Source organism: Ictalurus furcatus, chromosome 19 (genome assembly GCF_023375685.1).
Source record: "Ictalurus furcatus strain D&B chromosome 19, Billie_1.0, whole genome shotgun sequence".
NCBI classification, from domain to species: domain Eukaryota; kingdom Metazoa; phylum Chordata; class Actinopteri; order Siluriformes; family Ictaluridae; genus Ictalurus; species Ictalurus furcatus.
In genome coordinates this window covers 12,858,915-12,879,185 of record NC_071273.1, presented here as the reverse complement: position 1 = coordinate 12,879,185, position 20,271 = coordinate 12,858,915, and the positions used below count along the sequence as shown (strand labels likewise).

The window sequence follows — 20,271 nt, the reverse complement described above, 5'->3', positions numbered from 1 at the left end:
AACTGAAGAAATATACAGCACTGTATATACAAAAATATTAATATATTTTAATTTTTTTTAATAAAATTTATATATTGTTTTAAGATACTTTTACATTTTACATATGTTACCATTACAAATAAGAACAGTATCTGATTAACATCTGATTAGTACATTATTGGCTAAAGCAGAACAGCAGCATGAATGACTCAGCTCTCTGTGTTGTGTCTGTGGTGCACAGTCATCTAACTAACTTGCATATAAAACCGCAGAGCTATGTGACGCAAATACTGTAAAAGAAACAATGACAATTTGCCTTCAGATGATACGCTGAAATTCATGGTGAAAATATAACAAAATGCAGTCAGGGAAGCATGGTTGTGCATCGGATAGTGTTGGTGCCTCATAGCACCTGCTATCCCACTTTGATTGTGTTCTCAGGCTACTGTCTTTGTGAAGTTTCACATGTTCCCCATATCCTTGCGTTTTGCCTCTAGGTTTACAGGAGGACAGGACAGGACAAATGAAATTAATACAGTTCTACATGACCTTTTTATGAGCCTGATTGATGGCACATACTCTAACTTTCACGTACACTGTACACAAAGTCCTCCAGTACATCAAAGGTGTATACTTTGAATAAGTATTTAAGTATTAAATATTAAGTATTAACAATGAGTTGGGACAGACACAAAAACGGTATTTTCTTTTCTTTTTTAAATGTTTTTTAAATTAAGTAATTTATTTTATTTATTTTAAAAAATCTGTTTAAATAAGTGCTTGGTGAAGAGGTCTTCAGTCATCATTTGAAGACAGCCAGTGACTCAAATTTATTTCAACATGTCTGTGAAGGGGGTCAAGTTGAACCATGATAGAGGCTAGTTTGAAGCATTTTGCAGAGCAGAATTGACAAACAGCTTCAAGTAGGTGGTAGCTGGTACATTTTGAGCTTTGCCAGCAAGCATCTGTGATTTAAATCTTATGCAGGCATAAGAAGAACTACCGGCAATATGATGCTTGCTGTGTTTTATAAAATAGTTTCTCATTGCTAATATATCATTACACAATCATACTGATTAAACCACACAAATATTTGCATAGAATCAGTCAATCCACAGTACAGTTGAGTGCAAATGTTTGCAAACCACACGATGTTTGGCTGAATAAAAGGAAAATGTAACAGTTTATCTTTACAATACTGTACACCTGCACCATATGCTGTACAACTTTCTGCTTCAATTAATTTTAACAGATACAATCAGCATTAACACATGAACAAAATTGGCAACACTGCAGAGGAAAATTAGCACAAACACGTTATGCTTGGTTTAAGTTTCCTCCAATTTGCTTACATTTTTCCCACACCTTAACCTCACTGTCTAACCCATATTTTTGTGTTCTCTATTGGGCTGTGGAACACAGATGCTGAATGACATGGAAATCTACAAGTTTAACGTTTCCTTTTAAAATGCTTGTTCGAGCAGGCACGATAAGCAATAAGAAACATTTTTGAGTTCTCTGGATGGGGTCCTGCTGGATAATAACTACCAAAGAAATGCAAAAACAAGTAACACAATGCCATAGATAACATCAAAACATGTCATAGACATTTCTTATAAATTTGTTTTAGAGTGTACATTCCACAGCACTAAGTAGTTTGTCTTAGTAGTATGACACTATTAGTGTGGGTAATGGTACACTCTAGAGGTTTTTCCTCTCATTAGAACTGTTTCAAACTTGAGTGCCGATATATGTTCATAGGCCAACATTTGTTAGGAGGACCCCTAGTGGTTGGTTACCTAACATTAGAGCTGGCTCTGTGAATGAACAGACAGAGGTAGGGGACAGGGTCTGACAGTATGAGAAGTAGAGAAGACAGGAATAACTGAGATAAAAGTAACAAGAGAAAAAGTATGTGTATAAAGAGACAAGAGATCTACAGAATTGTTCTTAAAATGTACAGTTTATGTGCTCATTGAGAAGAGAAAAGAGAGAGGGTATCGTGTGAAGAAGACATAGAGAGAGTGTGCTTGGATAAAGGAGAAAGGGAGAAGGAGAAGGAGAAAGGGAGAGAGAATAAGATAGATATAGTATATGTGGTTAGAGGAGAGAGACAGAGAGAAAGTTAGATTTCTGTAGTGGTGTTTTGTGACAATATCTATTGTTAAAAGCACTACACAAATAAAATTGAATTGAATTAAAGTGAAGAAAGAGAATATACATGTTTCATTCAAGAAGAGAGGAAACAGTATAAAGAGAGGCATAGAGAGAGAGAGAGAAAATATGTGAATAGAGTAGACAAAGTGTAAATACAGGAAAGAGTGTGTGTGTGTGCGTGTGTGTGTGTGTGTGTGTGCGTGTGTGAGAGAGAGAGAGAGAAAGAGAGAGAGTCAGAGAGAGAGAGAGAGAGAGAGAGAGAGAGAGTCCCTCCCCCATGGCCATATACAATAAAAGCTCATCAACAACACTTTAAAATGTAATGGCCCAAAGCCTAAGAAGGAAACAGTAACCTGCCCTTAGGCCATCATTTGGGTTCTCCACCTTTTGCATCTTCAGTCTATTCACCCCTCAACCAGCTCCAGTCTTCTCACTGAAGATGAAGATTGTGTTGCTGCTACTGCTGCTGTTACTGCTGGATTTCTGCACTTCCAGACCGCAGGGAGAACGGGTAGAGAAGATTGAGCAATGTGAATCCCGTTGTTCACAGGTATTTGATTAAAAGTATTTACACTATATTTTGGCTGTATACCAATCTGTGATTGTGTGAGATGAACTCTAACAAGTTCTGGCGATGTAGGTCATAAAGTCATTTATGTTAAAGGTCTAGTGTCTTACTGCATATTCTTAAAGTTGTTAGATATAGTCATTGTTGTTAAATGAGTTAAGATTATTGTTAAAAGATCTAACGTTGAATAGTGAAATAAAAGATGACTCTTTAAAAAAATTAAATAATTTTCTTATCTCTATTGACAATGTATTATATAATTGCCACTACAGTGGTCCAATCAACACTGGGTATGCAATTAAAAGACAAGATCAATTAAAATACATTGATCATTAACTATGATGACCATATAAGTTCCCAATAAAAGCAGAAAGTATTGTAAAAGTAAAGAAAGTATTGCTTTTGAAAATTACACTCAGCTGTAATGAACTACATAACTGCTCACATCCTTATATGGTATTCAAGTCTACCTTTTGATGATGACATACATGTAAACACAGCCCGTCTCTACAACACTCAATAACTAAACTCCAATAAAGAGCTCCAGGCAATGATACTTTGGCAACTATGCTGCTGGTGTGCAATTTAAATTAGTTAAATATTATCTCTATAGGAAAGCCATCTTTTTTTTTATCAATCACTTCACGTTACAGATGAGGTGCTGTTAGACATAACTACCACAGCATGTACACACGCACACACACACACGCACACACACACACGCACACACACACACACTTACCCGCACAAACACACACACACACACACACACACACAACATCAAAGTGTGCCTTTCATGTTTCCTGTTCCATTTTCGGTCCTAATTTCCCACCATTGTAAATGTACACAATTTTGCGGAACAACTGCACTTAGATTTTTCTTGTTTTATACAACTATTGCAAGAGTAGGTTGCAAATCATACTAATATAATGTGTACTTACTTGTCAATATATGTTTTTTAAATAGAAATATAGCATTTTAACAGTTTGTATTTATAGTTACTGGCATTCACATTAAGGAAGCATATAGCCAAAGTTCCAGTCACATTACAAATATCCAGTAAGGAGTTTATTGATGAGGATGCATAAATATAACCATAACGTCAAGTGTTGTGTGAACAACCAGGATGTTGGCCTGTTCAAAGCACTCTGGGCAAACCCCTACTCTCTCACCTGCTTCCTCTTGCTGGGACTATTGTGACAAAATCTAATCTGTATTACTGCAGCTGTACATATCATTTGGATACACTGTGTATCAGATAGCTTCATTGTATCTGACGTCAGTGTCAGTGTATCTGACGCTGAACTCTATTTTGGGCTTCTTTGTTTACAGGGACTCCGTTGTAAGGTGAAGCCTCATTGTGAGTACTGTTTTGTTTTTTTATTACTTCATTTCTGGATCACACACACACTGCTATGTAATTTGTGTCAGATAATATCTAACAAATAAAAGTTATGATCGGGTGATCCTTAGATGGACAAAAGAACTGTTAAATCAGTCATCTCATTGGATGAATAATGTTTGCCATGACAGGCATGTTTTGCTTTGTTACTTTTCAGTAGTGTTTAGAATTCTCACTGAAGTCATTGCTTTTGAACTTATTATAGTGAAGCAGAAATATTTCTGCCACCAATTTCCATTCTACTGAAAACTGAGAAACACTCACTCAATTCATAACTTAGTGTGAAATTGAAAAGCTTGTTGCGTGGGTAATATGTGACATGTTCTGGATGGGATCTGTGTTTTACAGTGTCTTTTGAGCGATGCAAGAAATGGCCAGGGGACATGACCAGAGATGTATTTAGGAACACAAGCATCTCCACTGTGATGAAGTGTGAAGGGGATCGACGGTGTTCTCTTCACCTCCGAGTCAGCACTCATCTACAGCTAAAGAGTAGGTCCAATTTTCTCTCAGTGACCTTGTGATATATTTGCAAGTTAAATTAGTTAGTTTTAAATTAACTATGGAAGTTAATTTAGCACTGATTATTGTAGTGTGGGAGGTTAGGTACAGCATTGTTGTTTCCTGCTGAATGATGAGTCATGGTCCAATTGTACTCAAGTGACTCATACCAGGGCAAATTCGAGTTACTGTGATCATGGGGATCTAATCTTTAAAGAGTCTATCTATCTCCACATCACTAGTACACTCTACTGCTGGTCTCTTTCATGATGAAAAAAACCCAACTGGTTTAATAAGTGACAGTAAATCTGCTTCCTCTCTTCCAGAACACATCCACGGCATCTACATGTGCACAGTCAGTGCAGCGATGATGGAACACTGCAGGATTGTGACCTTCTCACGCACACATAAAGATAAAGTGATGGACCATCAGGTACTATTGCCTGCATTTCTGGAATGGATCGTAACAAATTTTCATGTTCAAGTTCATGCAAGTCTATTTAATTCATTCTGTGCCAGATTTTGCAGGTTTAGCAAATGTCATTGTTTAGAAACTTCTAAGAATGGATGACTAATTGGTTTTGTGCAACTTTCTATGGAAGGTGAATATTCAGGACGATTGTCTGGAAGTAGGCATAGGGCAGGATGTTTACATAACCCTCCAAACGTGGCCACAATTCTGTGATGTGGCTTATTCCAGAGCATACCGTGTCCCAGGTATGGGGTAGGGTGTCACATTGCATTAGTAGTGATACAAAAGACCAAGAATTTCCTTTTTGCGAAATGAAATAATGCCAAATTTAGTAACACATTAGATGTTTTCATTGTTTTCAAATTTAGAAACACATTAGATGTTTAAACCAGTTGATAGGTAACCTGTCAAAACAAAAGATAACATTTCTTTTTACATTTCTTCTGTCAGACTGCAGCAACAAGGACCTGCAAGGGAACATTCCTGAATGCACCAGTAAGTTTGAGATTATTATCTAAAGTTTTATATCCATCTCCAGAATTTTAACCTTGTAAAAAAAAACTAATAGATCATATAAAGATGTAAATATGGTGTCATGGAAAATCTTGGTCTTTCTGGCAGCCGGCAAGATTGACTATGAGGTGGACTTGGAGAGTAAGGAAGTGCATATAAGTGTGTCAGACATGCTGGTAGACAGGGACTACCATGTTAGACTCTGCCACAAGGATTACATCTGCATTGGCACTGGAGCTCACGTATTGGTGAATTGCTTTTCCAATATTTATATTCTAATGACTAATGATGAAAGTATGAAAGTTAGGATTCGGAGTGGGGTTAGGGACAGTACCCATTCTGTTGGTGAAATCAAATAAAATCCACAAACAATGGTCACACTGACATTGCTTATTAAAATGTTTATACATTTTAATGACATCAGGGTCACTCTTCATACTGGCAAGTGGTTTAATTTGTGTAACCTCAATTAGAAAGCATCTAGGTCTGTGTAAGTATGGATCCCACATGCTGCAAAGCTCTGATGCCATCATGTGCTCCTTGAAGGGTCCAAGTTGCAAAGATATAATTATGAAGACTTTCAGGTACTGCCAGCATTAGATAGTGGCTTAGCTAGCTTGATCTATTTTGGTATCTTCCGAACAGTTGTAAAAATATAGTAAATATGGTAAACATTTAAAACAGTTAAGGATGTAAGTGTCTATGGCTTATCAGTGAATAATACAAGTAAGTTATATTTAGAAAAAATAAATAATTACCAACCACTGACCACTGAAATTTTTCTTGGCTCCACCATATTTAATTGGTGAGGCTAGTAAACTAAGTCAGAAGCTAAGGTATCAAAAATGTTTTCCAAAGCACCTGCTTACAAATATTAGAGATGAAAACATCAGACTTCATAAGGCAATGACTCAGTATTTGATACCACTGAATATGCTACAATACGATATTATACAATAGTATACAATGTAGTAGCCTTGAATCGATATGCAAATAACTTTGTTCAGAATCTGTTAATTAATGAATGAGGATGACATAGAAAATGACAATTTTAAGTATCACTATTATGGGTAAATCACCTTGCTAGCCTATTTATCAGTTTTAAAATTTGAATCATTTTTGCATACATTGTCTGATGATAGTTTAAATGCAGTTCTACTAAATAATAATCTATTTATGATTTTTGCCTTGATTCGTTTCAAATGTTGCCTTTTAAATTGATATATTGATCCAAATTGACCAATTATTACACCATCAGTCATTATACTGTATATGGTTCTTGTGCAGGTCCAAAAAGCCAGGGAAAGTTCAAAATTTAAATACACTCATTTCCTGAGACAGGGAAGTGCAAAAATTCAGATGTTTTGCAAAAAGTATGGATATTATGTTTGTCAAAGTAATATATATTGGGAAAAAAAAACTATGATTCTTATTCTATTGTCTTTAAACATTCCTTCACCTTCTGCAATAACATATCATTTCATGTTTCTCCTTTTCATTGAAAACTTAATGACATTTAAGTATAAAGAAAATCAAAAATGGACCACGTGGAAATTTTTATAAATCTTATGTATATAAGATGTTTTCAAAGGGCATTCACATGCAACTTTAAGGTTAGGAACCTATATTTACAGTAATTCTGAAAGCACATGGAGGCAGCATTTGTAGGATGTACCCAGTGTATGGTTATGGAATAGAGCCAGTGCATTTAATTGTAGAATGGAGGCTCACTAGGTATTGGCATAATTAGCATAATTCTTTTGTTATGAAGGCAATAAAGAAATATGCCAGCTCATTTATGATTTACCATCTTTGCTGGGAAGATAAAGTAGGGCAAAAAACTTCATACATAATATGCTTAAAATCATTTCTGTTTCTTGTTACAGTTAAAAAAGGAGAATCCAGTGAAAAATGTCACTCTGAAGTACTCCAAACCAGTGCCCTGCTTGTGCATTGAGGTAACAACTAATTAGATGTGTAGCTTTTATATATATATAGAGACACATTTGCTCTTTTAATAATAATGATAGAGAGCACTGTGCTGTTTTGTCATAGGGCTGGTCTGTCATGACAGATGCTTCACGGGTTCAAGTCTGCCCTTTCAAAAACCGTAAGTATGAAGTTTATTCTTAAATAAGCAGTACAGGAAAAGGTTCTATTTGCATAATGATGAACTAGCAGCATATAGAAACTACTGTTTCTTGTCAGGTGTTGAGGAACTCTGGTCAGGGATAACCTTTGACCATGTGGAGCAGAAAATGTCATGGAAGTCGTCATGCCAAGTTAATGCTGTCATTTCACTGTGTGAGATGCAAGACCAAGATGTATGCCAAGACCTTGCCAATTCTTCTCAGAGATATGTCAAAGGAATGGTGAGTGCATGCATAAAAAGTAATAAATACATAAAAGTTACAGAAAAGAATATAGTAAGAATAAAAACAAAAAAGTTCTAACAATGACTTATGTAACCACACAACCTTTCTCAGGTGACATATTCAGCAGTGGATCCTCATCCCCGGCTTTGCATGAAGGTAAATATTTTTGCTTAACCTCAGTGCCTTTGATCAGGCGCTGTTAATGTCTCTATGTCCTTCTGCTTCAAGTTTTATTGCATACACGCCTTTAGCATGTGAAAATGATGCCTCTATTCAACTCTCAGACAAAGTGTGCTTTGATGTATTTTATCTTTTAGTTCGTCACAGAGATCGGGGCATGGATAAAGTGCCCATTTTCAGATGGGAATTTCCCAGGTAATGAACTTCCATTCATTAATATACTAACTTGTGCTTGCAAGTCCCAATATTAGCAAACCTCCATTTTGTACTGAAAGTGAATTGATGATGTGGCTGGAACTTTACTGATGTTACATACTTGGGGAAAAAACATGTCAGTCAAAAGTGCTTTCTTGAATTGCAGTGTTTCTTAGAATTTTCCTAGAAATGTTTCTATTGCACAGTTTAGGGATTTCCCTGTTTTGATTTTTGTATAAATGAGCAGATAAGAATCAGTCTTTAAAAAGTTGGAAAACACTATAGTTTGAAACAATTTTCAGGTCCTTCATACCCGGGACTGGGGAATTATATGCTTATCTATTATATCAAAATGGGACTTTATCACCTCATTTGTGGCATTTGAAAGAAAACTGATGCATTAGTACTTTACACATTTTTCAATTATCCACAATGTAATTGACTAGCAGATGTGCTTGGTGTCCAAAGGTTTTTATTTTATTTTATTTTGTATGTATCTTAAAAGTAATGGAAATTTTGCTTCACCTTAAAATCATTTTCAAGCCTGAATCTTCAAATGCAACTATTAAGATACATAATCTCACAAATACATATTCATATTCAGTAATATCCTGGTCAGATTCATGGTGGAGCCAAAGCACTTCAGGAATATAGAAGTGGGAATACACCCTGAATAGAACCCCAGTCCATCACAGGGAACCATGCTAACACAAATTTACAAACTCATTCACACCAATTTAGACTATACAATCTGACTAGCAGCATGTTTTTGGAGGTAGGAGGAAGCTGGAGAACCCAAAAGAAAGCCCTGTGGATTGAATAGGGAATCCTTGAGCTTTTTTTGTTGGTAAAATAATAAATATAGCCAGTGTGATCTATAAATTTTAGTTCAAAGTGAACTATATTATTCATTCCCGTTTTATGGTTTTGCCTTCAAGCTTGGTGTGGATATGTGAGCTGCATTAGCTTCATAGGTCTGATTTTTAAGACTAGTAATAATTAAATAAAATAAAGAAATAAATGGTAGATGTACTGAATGATGTAACTACATCAATAGTAAATAGTGTGAATTATGTGAAAATTCTGAAAATTCTATTTTTGGCCAAACTGTTCCTTTGGCCAAATGTTATATTAACAATTATTTATTAATAAATGCGTAGGTTATCTAGGTCCCTAAGTGTGTACACATGTTGTGAAACTAAACACACTTTACCTTTTAATTGTCTCTTTTAGCCTGGAACGTAGACGTTTCTACTGAAGAGGACCAGCCACAACTGCTTGTGACGTCCCGTGTCAAAGCAAGCCTCTCTTTGAGTGTATGTTCCAAGACTGGGGCTTCTGGGTGTGAGGACACACAAATCATCTTAGTTGATGCGGTGAGTTCAACTCAGTCAGTGGTAGTGGCCAATTTATCTTTAATGAGCCCTACAGCAACAATATCGAATAATGAAAATACAACATCCATTAATTATGGGTGTAGGATCTGAATGAGCTCCAGAAGGTGTATTTCTTTTCTTTACACAAAAGATGTTTGTCGAAAACTGTATACATAAACTTCGCTTTCAAAAGCTTTGACAGTTACTTATCACTTTATAGAGACAGATACTGATCAAACTATAAATGTAACACAGTAAAAACAAGTAAGCTAATAATTTTTCCTGCTTAACAATAGTGCTACAATAAGTGTTACAGTGTAAATACAATACAATAAAACTTCTTATTTTATTGCAGCTGCTAAGCAACATCTAAAATCATTCACATACCATGAACACAGGATTGTGATAATAATATATGATAAATATATATTATAAATATAATTTTTTTAGGGCAAACTGACAGGTAAGACACTGTCAGTGTCAAAATCTATGTACATCACAGCATTGTGAGATTTTCAAATGGGAACTATTATGCCTCGAACACATGACGTCTATTAAACCTTTCCACTGACCACGTGCATACTAACTTTCACAACATTCATGAATACATGATGCAGTGAATCATCAAGCATGAATGTACAATTCACCAAAGATCCCATCTACTGGTTATCATTTAAAACATCTTTAAAACCAACATTTTTGAAGCTTCTGAAATAGTAGAGGTGCAGCGATGAAGCTTTTAATGCCAGAAAACCGGAGATGTGTTTTTTTTTTTTTTTTTTTAAATTGGCCACCACTTCAGGAGTAAAGATCTTGTAGGTTTTTTGGTATCTATTCAAGATATAAGTACCAACATGTACTGTACTAATGGATCTCTGGGTGTTATATATATATATATATATATATATATATATATATATATATATATATAAATTAAAAGGTTGGTTAAAATTGAACTAAAACTTGAATCCTAGAAGTTCCACTGGCTTCTTAAAAAAACACCCATAAGATATGGTTCAACCAAACTGTATCTTCTGCTTCTACAGGAGAAATTTAAACAAGTGCAGCCAAATCTGGCTATGGATCTTTGTACATCAAGTCTCTGCATAAAGGTAAATAAAATAAAATTTCAATAGTGCTTGTGTATCAATTTCACAGTGTCCAAAACTTCTTAACTGTTGACACTAATTTAAAACTTCTTTCTCCCAGGCAAAACGTGTGGATGTAAAATATGGAGTCACCACTCTCTATTGCCAATCCTCATGCTGTAAGTTTTCTTCCGAAGATTTATTTACTTTTTTTTTTTTTTTTTTTACAGTCAATAAACAAATCAGCCCCATACTTGCTTCTTCATATATGATGTACTTTTTTATGACCACTGATGGTGAAAGTTGTGCCACCCTCTTAATACATTTGCTAACAGTAAATAATCTGATTTTGTTGCCAAAAAGGACACCTTATGTTACTATATTTTTCTCTTTGAAAGACAGAGGGCTAGCCCTGCTAGCACATTTATCCAATGATCTGGGTATTTGGGGTGGAAAACAGTACTGAATTACTGAACAAGACCTAGCATGTCTAACAACACACTGACAACATATGAGATCAGCTTGGCATGTGTCCAAGGTCTAGTAAAAAGGCCCTCTAGAAACTTCAAGGCAAACATGTTACAGCTCCTTCCTCCACACGCTCTCATAGAATAAGCATATATTGAAGTTTTTTGTTGGATTTACTTCCTTCCTAAAATATACAAAAGCTTGTTTAGAAGTGTATGCAAATTATAAATGCATGCAAACATGCATTTCTCTTTTGTCTCTGCAGCACGTTCTTCCTCCAAGCCCACAGACAGTGACAGTAAATGGCAGCTTATGTATGTCATTTTACCAGCAATGACACTGATTACAGCTGTAGCTGTGGCTGCTGCTGTGATGACGATTGCGATGATTGGTGAGTTGGATATGTCTATACTTGTTTGATACAGTAATGCAAAGACAAAATCACTGCTATGAAATTATGATTATCAGTATTTTTATGGTCAACATCAATTTTAATCCTGTGTGTTGCTGAGAGCTTAACAAAGCTACAAGATAATAGCAGCTCTGCCTACTAGCTCGCATTTAGCTTGGAATCTGGCATCAAGTTTGCTAGCTAACAAAAAAGTATGATAAATAATAATAAATAATAACAATATTTAAACACTTACTAAACATCCAGTCAAAAATTTTTTAAATGAAAATGAGTCAGTCAGTGCATTGTTACTACTCCATTTCCTTCTTGATGAGTCACATGTCTGAAATCAATAGTGCTGTTCATGAACTATTCACAAAGTAGGTGTTGCCGCTTTTAGAAGTCCTTAATCCTTAGCCATAGAGTGGATTTTCTTGCTTTTGAAGCTGAGTTCCTGCTCCAGAATCCACTTATATCATATCGCCAGACCTGCCAACCTTCACACATTTTGCAAAATAGCTCTGCATTTTAACATTAGAGTATGCTGGTAGTACAATGGAGTTATCACTTAAAATATGGCAAAAGAGCAGTCTTCTTTTTCTCCGAATAAAAATAAGCCAATATGACAAAGATAAGCCAATATGACATATGAATCTGGAATAACTGACAGTAGCATAGGAGTTTTGCACTCTCCAATATTAATAGTAAAGCTGGTGCTCTTGATTTGATTATCCTGCTTGAAAGAGGACACTGATGCAGTAGACTCACTTTCTCTCAATGTAAAAGTAGAATTTGTGTAGAAATGTTTTCAGTTAATTAATTTGAAATAAAATCTACTAGCGTATGTTCTAATTATAGTCAACATAAGTCAATTATAAGTATTAGGGATGCACTGAAATTTTGCCCACTGAAGTTTCAGCTAAAAAGGGGGGGGGGGGGAGGGGGGGGAATGTCACTTTACGAATTCGTTGTCCATATGGAATCATATACAAATATTTTGAACGTTATACTTTGTTGTCTTAAATTAACATTATGCTCATGTTTAATTGGATTCAGGTTACCAGTTCAAAAGAACAATAAATGCTCGGGGCATTGCACGCTTACCAGGACCACACACAGGTGAGAAAAAGTGTTTTCTTATACGAGAGCAGTCTGCATTACTAAGCATGTACAGTATCTATCAAGGTTTAAGAAAATTCAACACATTCAGTTGAATGTGAATCAGGAGTTCCTAGTAAATTATTGGTGATTGAATCTCACACATTTAGATAATGGTTGTGATATGTGGAGTGTCAAAGAGCAACAATTAAAGACGAAGTGAAGGTAGTGGACTGTAAACACTTAGCACTGAGCACAGATGGGAAAGTAGTGAATATATTGTAAATTAGCTTGTTTTCAAGCATCAATTGTTGCACAAGATGCCCACATCACCATATGAGTATCAATGATTGGGCAACAACTACCACAAGCAATTAAGACTTTTTATTTGCTAATCTACAGCTGACTGAATATTTAAGCAGAATAAAATTGTAATTCAATAAAATATGCTAAAATCTGACCCTAGACATGATTTTCATTCATCACATCATATGCATTTCAGCCTTCTTCTCTCCATTGACTGAGGAGGTGAACTCAAAAACTGAGCTGATGTCCACAGAAGCATGTGATGATGGAAATAGCTCAGAAAACTCTCAGTTACAAGACTCTGAAAGGTCCAATCTACTGAATGACTTCACAAACCAGTTAGATGTGTAGCTCTGAAGATTGCTCAAGATGGAATGTGCTGTTTTCATTTTGCTTTGCACTGCTTATTTCTTTATTGGGGTAAAAACAGGGAAAAAGTTGAAAGATAATATTCTTACGTTCAGAGCAAAAAAAAAAAAAAAAAAAAAGACTTTATCCAGCTTTAAAAGTCTTCAAAACTTCACAACTTTTAAAGGATTGTTGCATACATTTCTGCTTTTGTGTTAGAGAGCAGAATACATTTATTTATATGATATGTGTGGTTTATATTATTGTAAGATACTTATTTTTTTACTTGTTTCTGTTGAATATCACTGTTATCTGGACATTGTTGTGCTATAGGTCATGTTTAAATCTCTTAACACTGCCATTTTGTATGTGTAAGTTCTCAATAAAGTGTTTCACATGTTGACTCCTCTCATTGGATGTTTTTTTTTTTTTTTTGCTCCATTATGGGTGAACGATAAAGACTGTTGTGTGAAGATAAGAAATACTTAACCCAAGTGGTCTGGTACCAAAAAACATGCCATGGGCAAAGTCACTGAGATCATAATTTTTTCCCAGTCTGATGTTTGATAAACATTAACTGAAGCTCTTGACCTGTATCTGCATGATTTCATGCATGGTGCTGCTGCCACATGATTGGATGATTAGACAAATGCATGAATTTGCAGGTGTATGTAGTTACAATACTAAGAAATTGCCCAATAGCTGGTCATAGGTGCGTAGAGAGTTAAATCTAAATGGGATACAACTATTTAAAATTTGATTAGCTTCTTATATGAATATAACTACGGTGAAAAAAAATCAAGCATATACATGTACTCATATTAATAACTTCCCATTTCAATCAGTAGGGGTTTGGTATGTGAAACTTGTATAAGGGGAGAAATAATCCCACTCTCAGATTAAATAATTGTGCTCTCAACTTTTGGCAGCAAATAGAAGTCATAGAAATGCCTTGTTGATGAGAATTGCCAGACAGGAAGGCTATGGTAACTCAAATAATCACTCTTTACAAACCGAAGTGAACAGAAAAACATTTCAGAATGCATAACACATCAAGTTTGAAGAAGCTACAACAGGAAGACCACATCAGGTACCACTCCTGTCAGACATGAATAGCAGATCCAGGTTACGAAGCTAACTACCAAAGAAATCTTTTAGAAGAAATCTCTCAGAAGGGGGTGGATAGACCAATGGGCAACTTACCTTACAGAAACTTGTAAAAACCACCTAGTTTACTTTATAGGGGTCATATTTCATAATCATTGAGCAATTAGATCATGTCAGCAGTTCCATTATGATATGCCAGCATATACTTTACTTTCAGGTATAATTTCGTTTTTATAATGGCTAACTAGGAAATATGATATGCTTGCAGGCTTCTCCAAATGCTTCTGTTCCTCTCATTTCACAGAGTTGTGATTCCCTGCATGTCCAAATTCTGTAATTATAAGTTGTAGAATGTGTTACAACATGAGGGTATGTTGAAAGAAAGAAATTATGTTGAAGCCTACAAAACAAACTCATTGGAATACAAACTCAGTGGAAGGAAGAAGTGTTCATAAACCCTAGTGCAACCAAACTTCACAAACAGTGAAGACTACCAAGCTGTGGAGATGAAAGATTACCTCCAGATTGTGAACCCCAGAAACCCAGTATACTATGTTCATCATATGATTGTCAGTACTATCAATACAACCTCCCTGTGCCAGTGACACAATAATCAATACATACTACCTCTGACTGCAATGAGAAAAATGTGTAGAGCTTAATGTATAGTCTGACTTTATGACCTAACAGAAGGTGAAAATATGCAGATAGAAGTCACATTTGAAGATATTTGCTCATATTTAGTAACTTATGTTATGACTTTTAAGTGACTCTTGTATAAAGCAATTCATATTACCATATGAAAATCCATATAAACTTGAGTTAAACTCAAACTGTCCAATAAAAAATATACCATTACACTGCTATACTGAAAACATTGCAGTTCATTCATCACCTTCCTCTGGCACTGTGCAGCCACAGTGAGGAGTGAACAGCTGATATGGCTGCAGAGCTTGCTAGGAAGAAAAAGCTTCTTTGCAGTGTTGCAGTGGCAGGAAGAAAAGCAAGCAGAATACTTTGCTGAGCATATCCATACAGGAATAATTCACTGCATTGGAAGACAGATTAGAGAAGCTGTCACTATGCCTTGACCAAATGCAAGGGCTGATACTGGCAATGCAACAGCACAAAGTTGAGGGAGCCTAATATAGCCCATTGCATGCAGACATGTGCCCTGATGTGTTATTAGTGCCCTCCCCTCATTCGCTGAACTTGAGGCCCACTTCAGCAGAGACTGCTGGTATCATTGACATAAAAATAGCAATGCAATGGTTGCAGTGAGAAATGCAAGAACATAATGAAGTAATGAGGCCAGCTACCTCATTAGTAGTGAATGAAACTTTTTGTGTAAAGCCACGTCCAGCTCAAATATAGAAGAACTGATATGCTGGTTTGTAAAGCACATAATACAAAAGTGAGTGTAAGTAGTTCAGTGGCACACTTGTTACTGGCCCTTAAGGCAAAAATGCCTTCAGTATGACATGCAATGAGCTCAGAGATCTGACAGCAATTTAAGCTATGAGAGTCATGGCAACAGGGTGTGGTCACTATGGCTGTTAACGCAGATGAAGAGACTAGTTTGGCTGGTTCAAATGCCGTTGTTGGAACCTGGTAAAAACATGCTGTGCCAGTTGCCATTGGAACTAAGACAGGTAAATGATCACCTGCTTCTTTCTGACATCATAGCAGAACATGTGATACTTGGGTTTCAAAGTCAGGAACAGTGGATCGAAGGCGGATTCCAGTGGAAACCACATAGACGGCACCATGGCAACCCGAAAGTGATTTTGTGGTTAAAAATGGTGTGCTCAAACTTCTAAAGCATGATTTACAGAAACTGTCGGGGAATCCCAGCATCGTTTCGAAAATCACCATTAAAAAAAAATGTATTTACAAATGCTGACATTCCATATACTATGCATGCCAAATGAGATGTGGGCAGGCACTTATTTTGTAATCATACATCTGGGTGTAGCACTCCAGTTCATGCCTCAACTGATTGAAGATTGAGTTCCCCTGATTCTCATCTATTCACCCAATCTGCAGCTTTTATGACCCCTGGTTTTTCAGCCATTCATCACCAGATTGTTCTGGCTTCAGTGCGGTACTCTTCTGGCCTTTCTCGTGTTTGCTTTCATGTTATGTTCAGTGTTTTCTCTGTCAAGTTTTCCTGTGCTTATCCTGTCTGTTTCTCCTCATGCTCCAAGTTCATTGCTTGTGGTTCACTGACTCTACACTCAGCTCTCACGCCGCCAACCTGAGTTCAAGTCCCGGCCTTGACAACACTCAAGCCTGCTCATACTCAGCCTCTCTCTCCTTTCCCTGTGGCACAGTTGGAATCCTTACCTTGACCACCCAATTTCAACACATCCTCTCTGTGTTCCCCATAACAAAAGGATGCATATTTTCCCATTCCAATTGCTGTAGAGTACAGACAATTCCTCTGTTTCCATTTCAGGGTAACTTATCACTTACGGGTGCCCCAATATACAGCCCCCTCCAAAAGTATTGGAATGGCAAAGCCAATTATTTTGTTTTTGCTATACACAGAATACATTTGGGTTTGAGATCAAAAGATAAACATGAGTCAATAGATATAATAGATAATTCAATGAGATAATACATTTTTTGCTTTTATTTTCTGATATTTACATCTAGATGTGTTAAACAACTTAGTACATGGCAACTTTTGTTTCATTCAGCATGTGACTGGTGTTTCTTATTGCCCAGGTGTGCCCTGTTAGATTGTTTAAACCAGAGGTTCTCAACTTTTTGTAACTAAAGCCCCCCCAAGCCTCCCCTATCATGTGCCACCCCCAGCATATAGGAGGAGACCATAATGATTATCTATTCTATATAAAATTTATCTATATATAACCTAATCTATAATCTGTTTAGATAGATAGCTAGATAGATAGATAGATAGATAGATTTTTTGCTTTTGTGTTTTTGTACTTTTTTAAAATTACTTTCATAACTTTTATAATTTTTAAAATAACTTTTATGACTTTTATAAAACTATATAACGGAAAGGTATGGAACATGAATGATCAAAATTTTTTCTGAACACTATAACTACTTTGAACAAGAGAACTAGGCTGTAATAACATGGACTATTTTACATGTAAATCATGTTGCAATACATTCGTCTTGCGTTCTAAAAACATTCGCATATGAATGATGTAAATTGGGTCAAAGGGCACGTCTCGTTAGCCATGACATTGTTAAATTTCCGGCTCTCAGCACCTCACTGAACAGAGCAGATGCAGAGAGAGGTGTGAGTGCAACGGGAAAACAAGACCTCGCGCTTGCAGGGCAGGACATTACTGGCTGCATTTGGAAAGTTGCTCAGGTTTGTTCAAAAAATCACTGGATTTGTTGTTAGGCACCTTTAAAAAAAAAAAAAAGAAAAAATTGCTAAAGGTGTCTGAAAAGTTGCTAAGTTGGCAACACTGGTCTGCACTGACCGCTAGATAAAGTGCAGGCTAAGCTCTGCCTCTCCACAGCAAAAAAAAAAAATAATACAGAGGGAGAGGGAACGCGGTGATTTTCATTTATGCACATTCTATCTGAAAAGCGATAAAATACACAGAATACCCAAATGATGACCTGTGTGTGTTTTTTTTTTTTCTCTTGAAAACAATTTGCACCCCCCATCCGATCTCTCCGTGCCCCACCCTGTTGAGAACCACTGGCATAAACAATTAATAACTCTGAATGTTTACTCTTGGTTAAGCCTGCATTTGTTAATAATAGGATAAATCAAAATGAACACCAGATAGCTGTCTATGGGAGAAAAGGAAGCCATTCTGAAACTGAGAAAAGAGGGAAAATCCATCAGAGCCATTGCACAAGCACTGGGTATAGCCAACACATTTGGAATATCCTGAAAAAGAAAGAAACTACTGGTTTACTAGCAACCATACAAGTTGAACAATCAAACAGGTCGGCCAAGGAAAACAACAGTAGTTTATGACAGAAACATTGTGAGAGCTGTGAAGGGAAACTCAAAAACAAATGTCAGTGATATTACCAACAAAACTCCAACCTCCACAGGGCGGGGTGAAGGTATCACAATCCACTTTTTGAAGAAGACTTTGAGAGCAGAAATATAGAGGCCATACCACAAGCTACAAACCACTCATCAGCAATAAGAATCAGAAGGTCAGATTGGAATTCACAGAAATACAGAGATACAAAAGTTCTGGAACCAAGATTAACCTTTACCAAAGTGATGGAAAAGTGTGGAGAAAGAAATGATCTGCTCATGATCCAAAACATACAAGCTCATTGGTCAAGCATGGTGGAGGTAGTGTCATGGCTAGGGCTTGCATGGCTGCTTCTGGAACAGGTTCTTTATTGATGATGTAACTCATGATGGTAGAAGCAGAATAAATTCAGAAGTCTACAGAAACATTCTGTCTGCCAATTTACAGAGAATTGCATCCAATCTAATTGGGAGGAACTTTATCATGCAGCAAGCCAGTAATCCAAAACACATTGCAAACAAAATTAAGGACTTCATGGGAAAAAAGTGGAAGGTTTTAGACTGGTTAATTCAGTCACCAGCCCTTAACCCAACCGAGCATGCATTTCACCTCCCGAAGCGGAGACTGAAGGGAGAAACTTCCAAAAGCCAACAGCAACTGAAAGAAGCTGTTGTAGAAGCCTTCAAAAGCATCACAAAAGATGAATACAACAAATATTAAGTGTTATTTACTTTAATTCACCTGAAAATTGGGTGGTCTGCTACCAAAGGTGCCATTTTACTAAGCTGTTTAACACATCTAGATATAAATATGAGGACATTAAAGCAGAAATTCTGATTTATCATCTCATATTCATCTTTTGATCACAAACCCAAATGTCTTCAGGGTATAGCAAAAACAAAATAATTTGCCTTCTTTTCCAATACGTTTATAGTGGACTGTATACATATTCTAAATCTGTCAGGGATGTTGACAGCAGCAACCCCATGGTAAAACTGGGAATTCTGCACCTCAGACCAAGTCTGTGTTCCTTGAATGCTAAATGACTGTCAGTAATATCTCAAAAGCATTTGTCTGTGTTGGTGGTAAGGACATGCATACATGCCCTGGGGCATTGGTCCAATGTTTTCTCACTCATATAAGCATGTCCTTAGGTGTTCTTAGGTGTTCTCCCTGAAAGAGGGACACAGTGTCCACAAATGCCCCATGTGTGGAAAAATCTGAAAGTGAAAGGAAAATCGATATCAATATCAGAAAAACAATATCAGCATATCAGTGTCCTCAAAATAAAAGCAACACAACTAGTACTGCAACATTTTCAGGAACTCCACAAAGAGTGTCATATGCTAAAAAAAAAAAAAAAGACCACTATGGTATTTCACGTTAACCACTAGGGGGATCACAAAATCGCAAGTTTTTGTGTCGTTGAATCATTTAGTCTGAGGAAGTGGACAGATGCACAGCTTCTGCCTCATAGCTACTGCACCAATACAATCAGGCAGAGGATGTGCGGTGTTGAAGCAAGCCTGTACTAGAGGCCTGCACTCCCACGGGACTATCACGGGACCTGCGGGTCCTGACGTAACAGAATGCGGTGCGGGACAAGATTTGATGGATGGGTGTGGGTGGGAGAAGACTCGTGTGTGTGGGTTGTAGGAGAATATAATGATTCGTAAGACTCCCAGAAAATAGAAATATTGAAAAATAAAATATATAAAAGCAAATAAATTATTATGCATTTATTGCACAAGAGCAACA

General features: G+C 36.5%; 1 protein-coding gene across 1 annotated transcript; it reads left to right on the top strand.

The window, feature by feature from the left end:
• Positions 1–1,979: 1,979 nt before the first annotated feature.
• il17rel (interleukin 17 receptor E-like) lies at positions 1,980–13,820 on the top strand. Its single transcript, XM_053650778.1, has 18 exons — positions 1,980–2,686; positions 4,037–4,064; positions 4,455–4,598; positions 4,934–5,040; positions 5,210–5,324; positions 5,530–5,574; positions 5,701–5,840; positions 7,479–7,550; positions 7,648–7,702; positions 7,801–7,964; positions 8,079–8,123; positions 8,285–8,342; positions 9,576–9,718; positions 10,765–10,830; positions 10,928–10,985; positions 11,540–11,665; positions 12,722–12,784; positions 13,266–13,820. The coding sequence occupies exons 1-18, from the start codon at positions 2,576–2,578 to the stop codon at positions 13,418–13,420; spliced, it is 1,695 nt and encodes a 564-aa protein (XP_053506753.1). The 5' UTR covers positions 1,980–2,575; the 3' UTR covers positions 13,421–13,820.
• Positions 13,821–20,271: the final 6,451 nt, after the last annotated feature.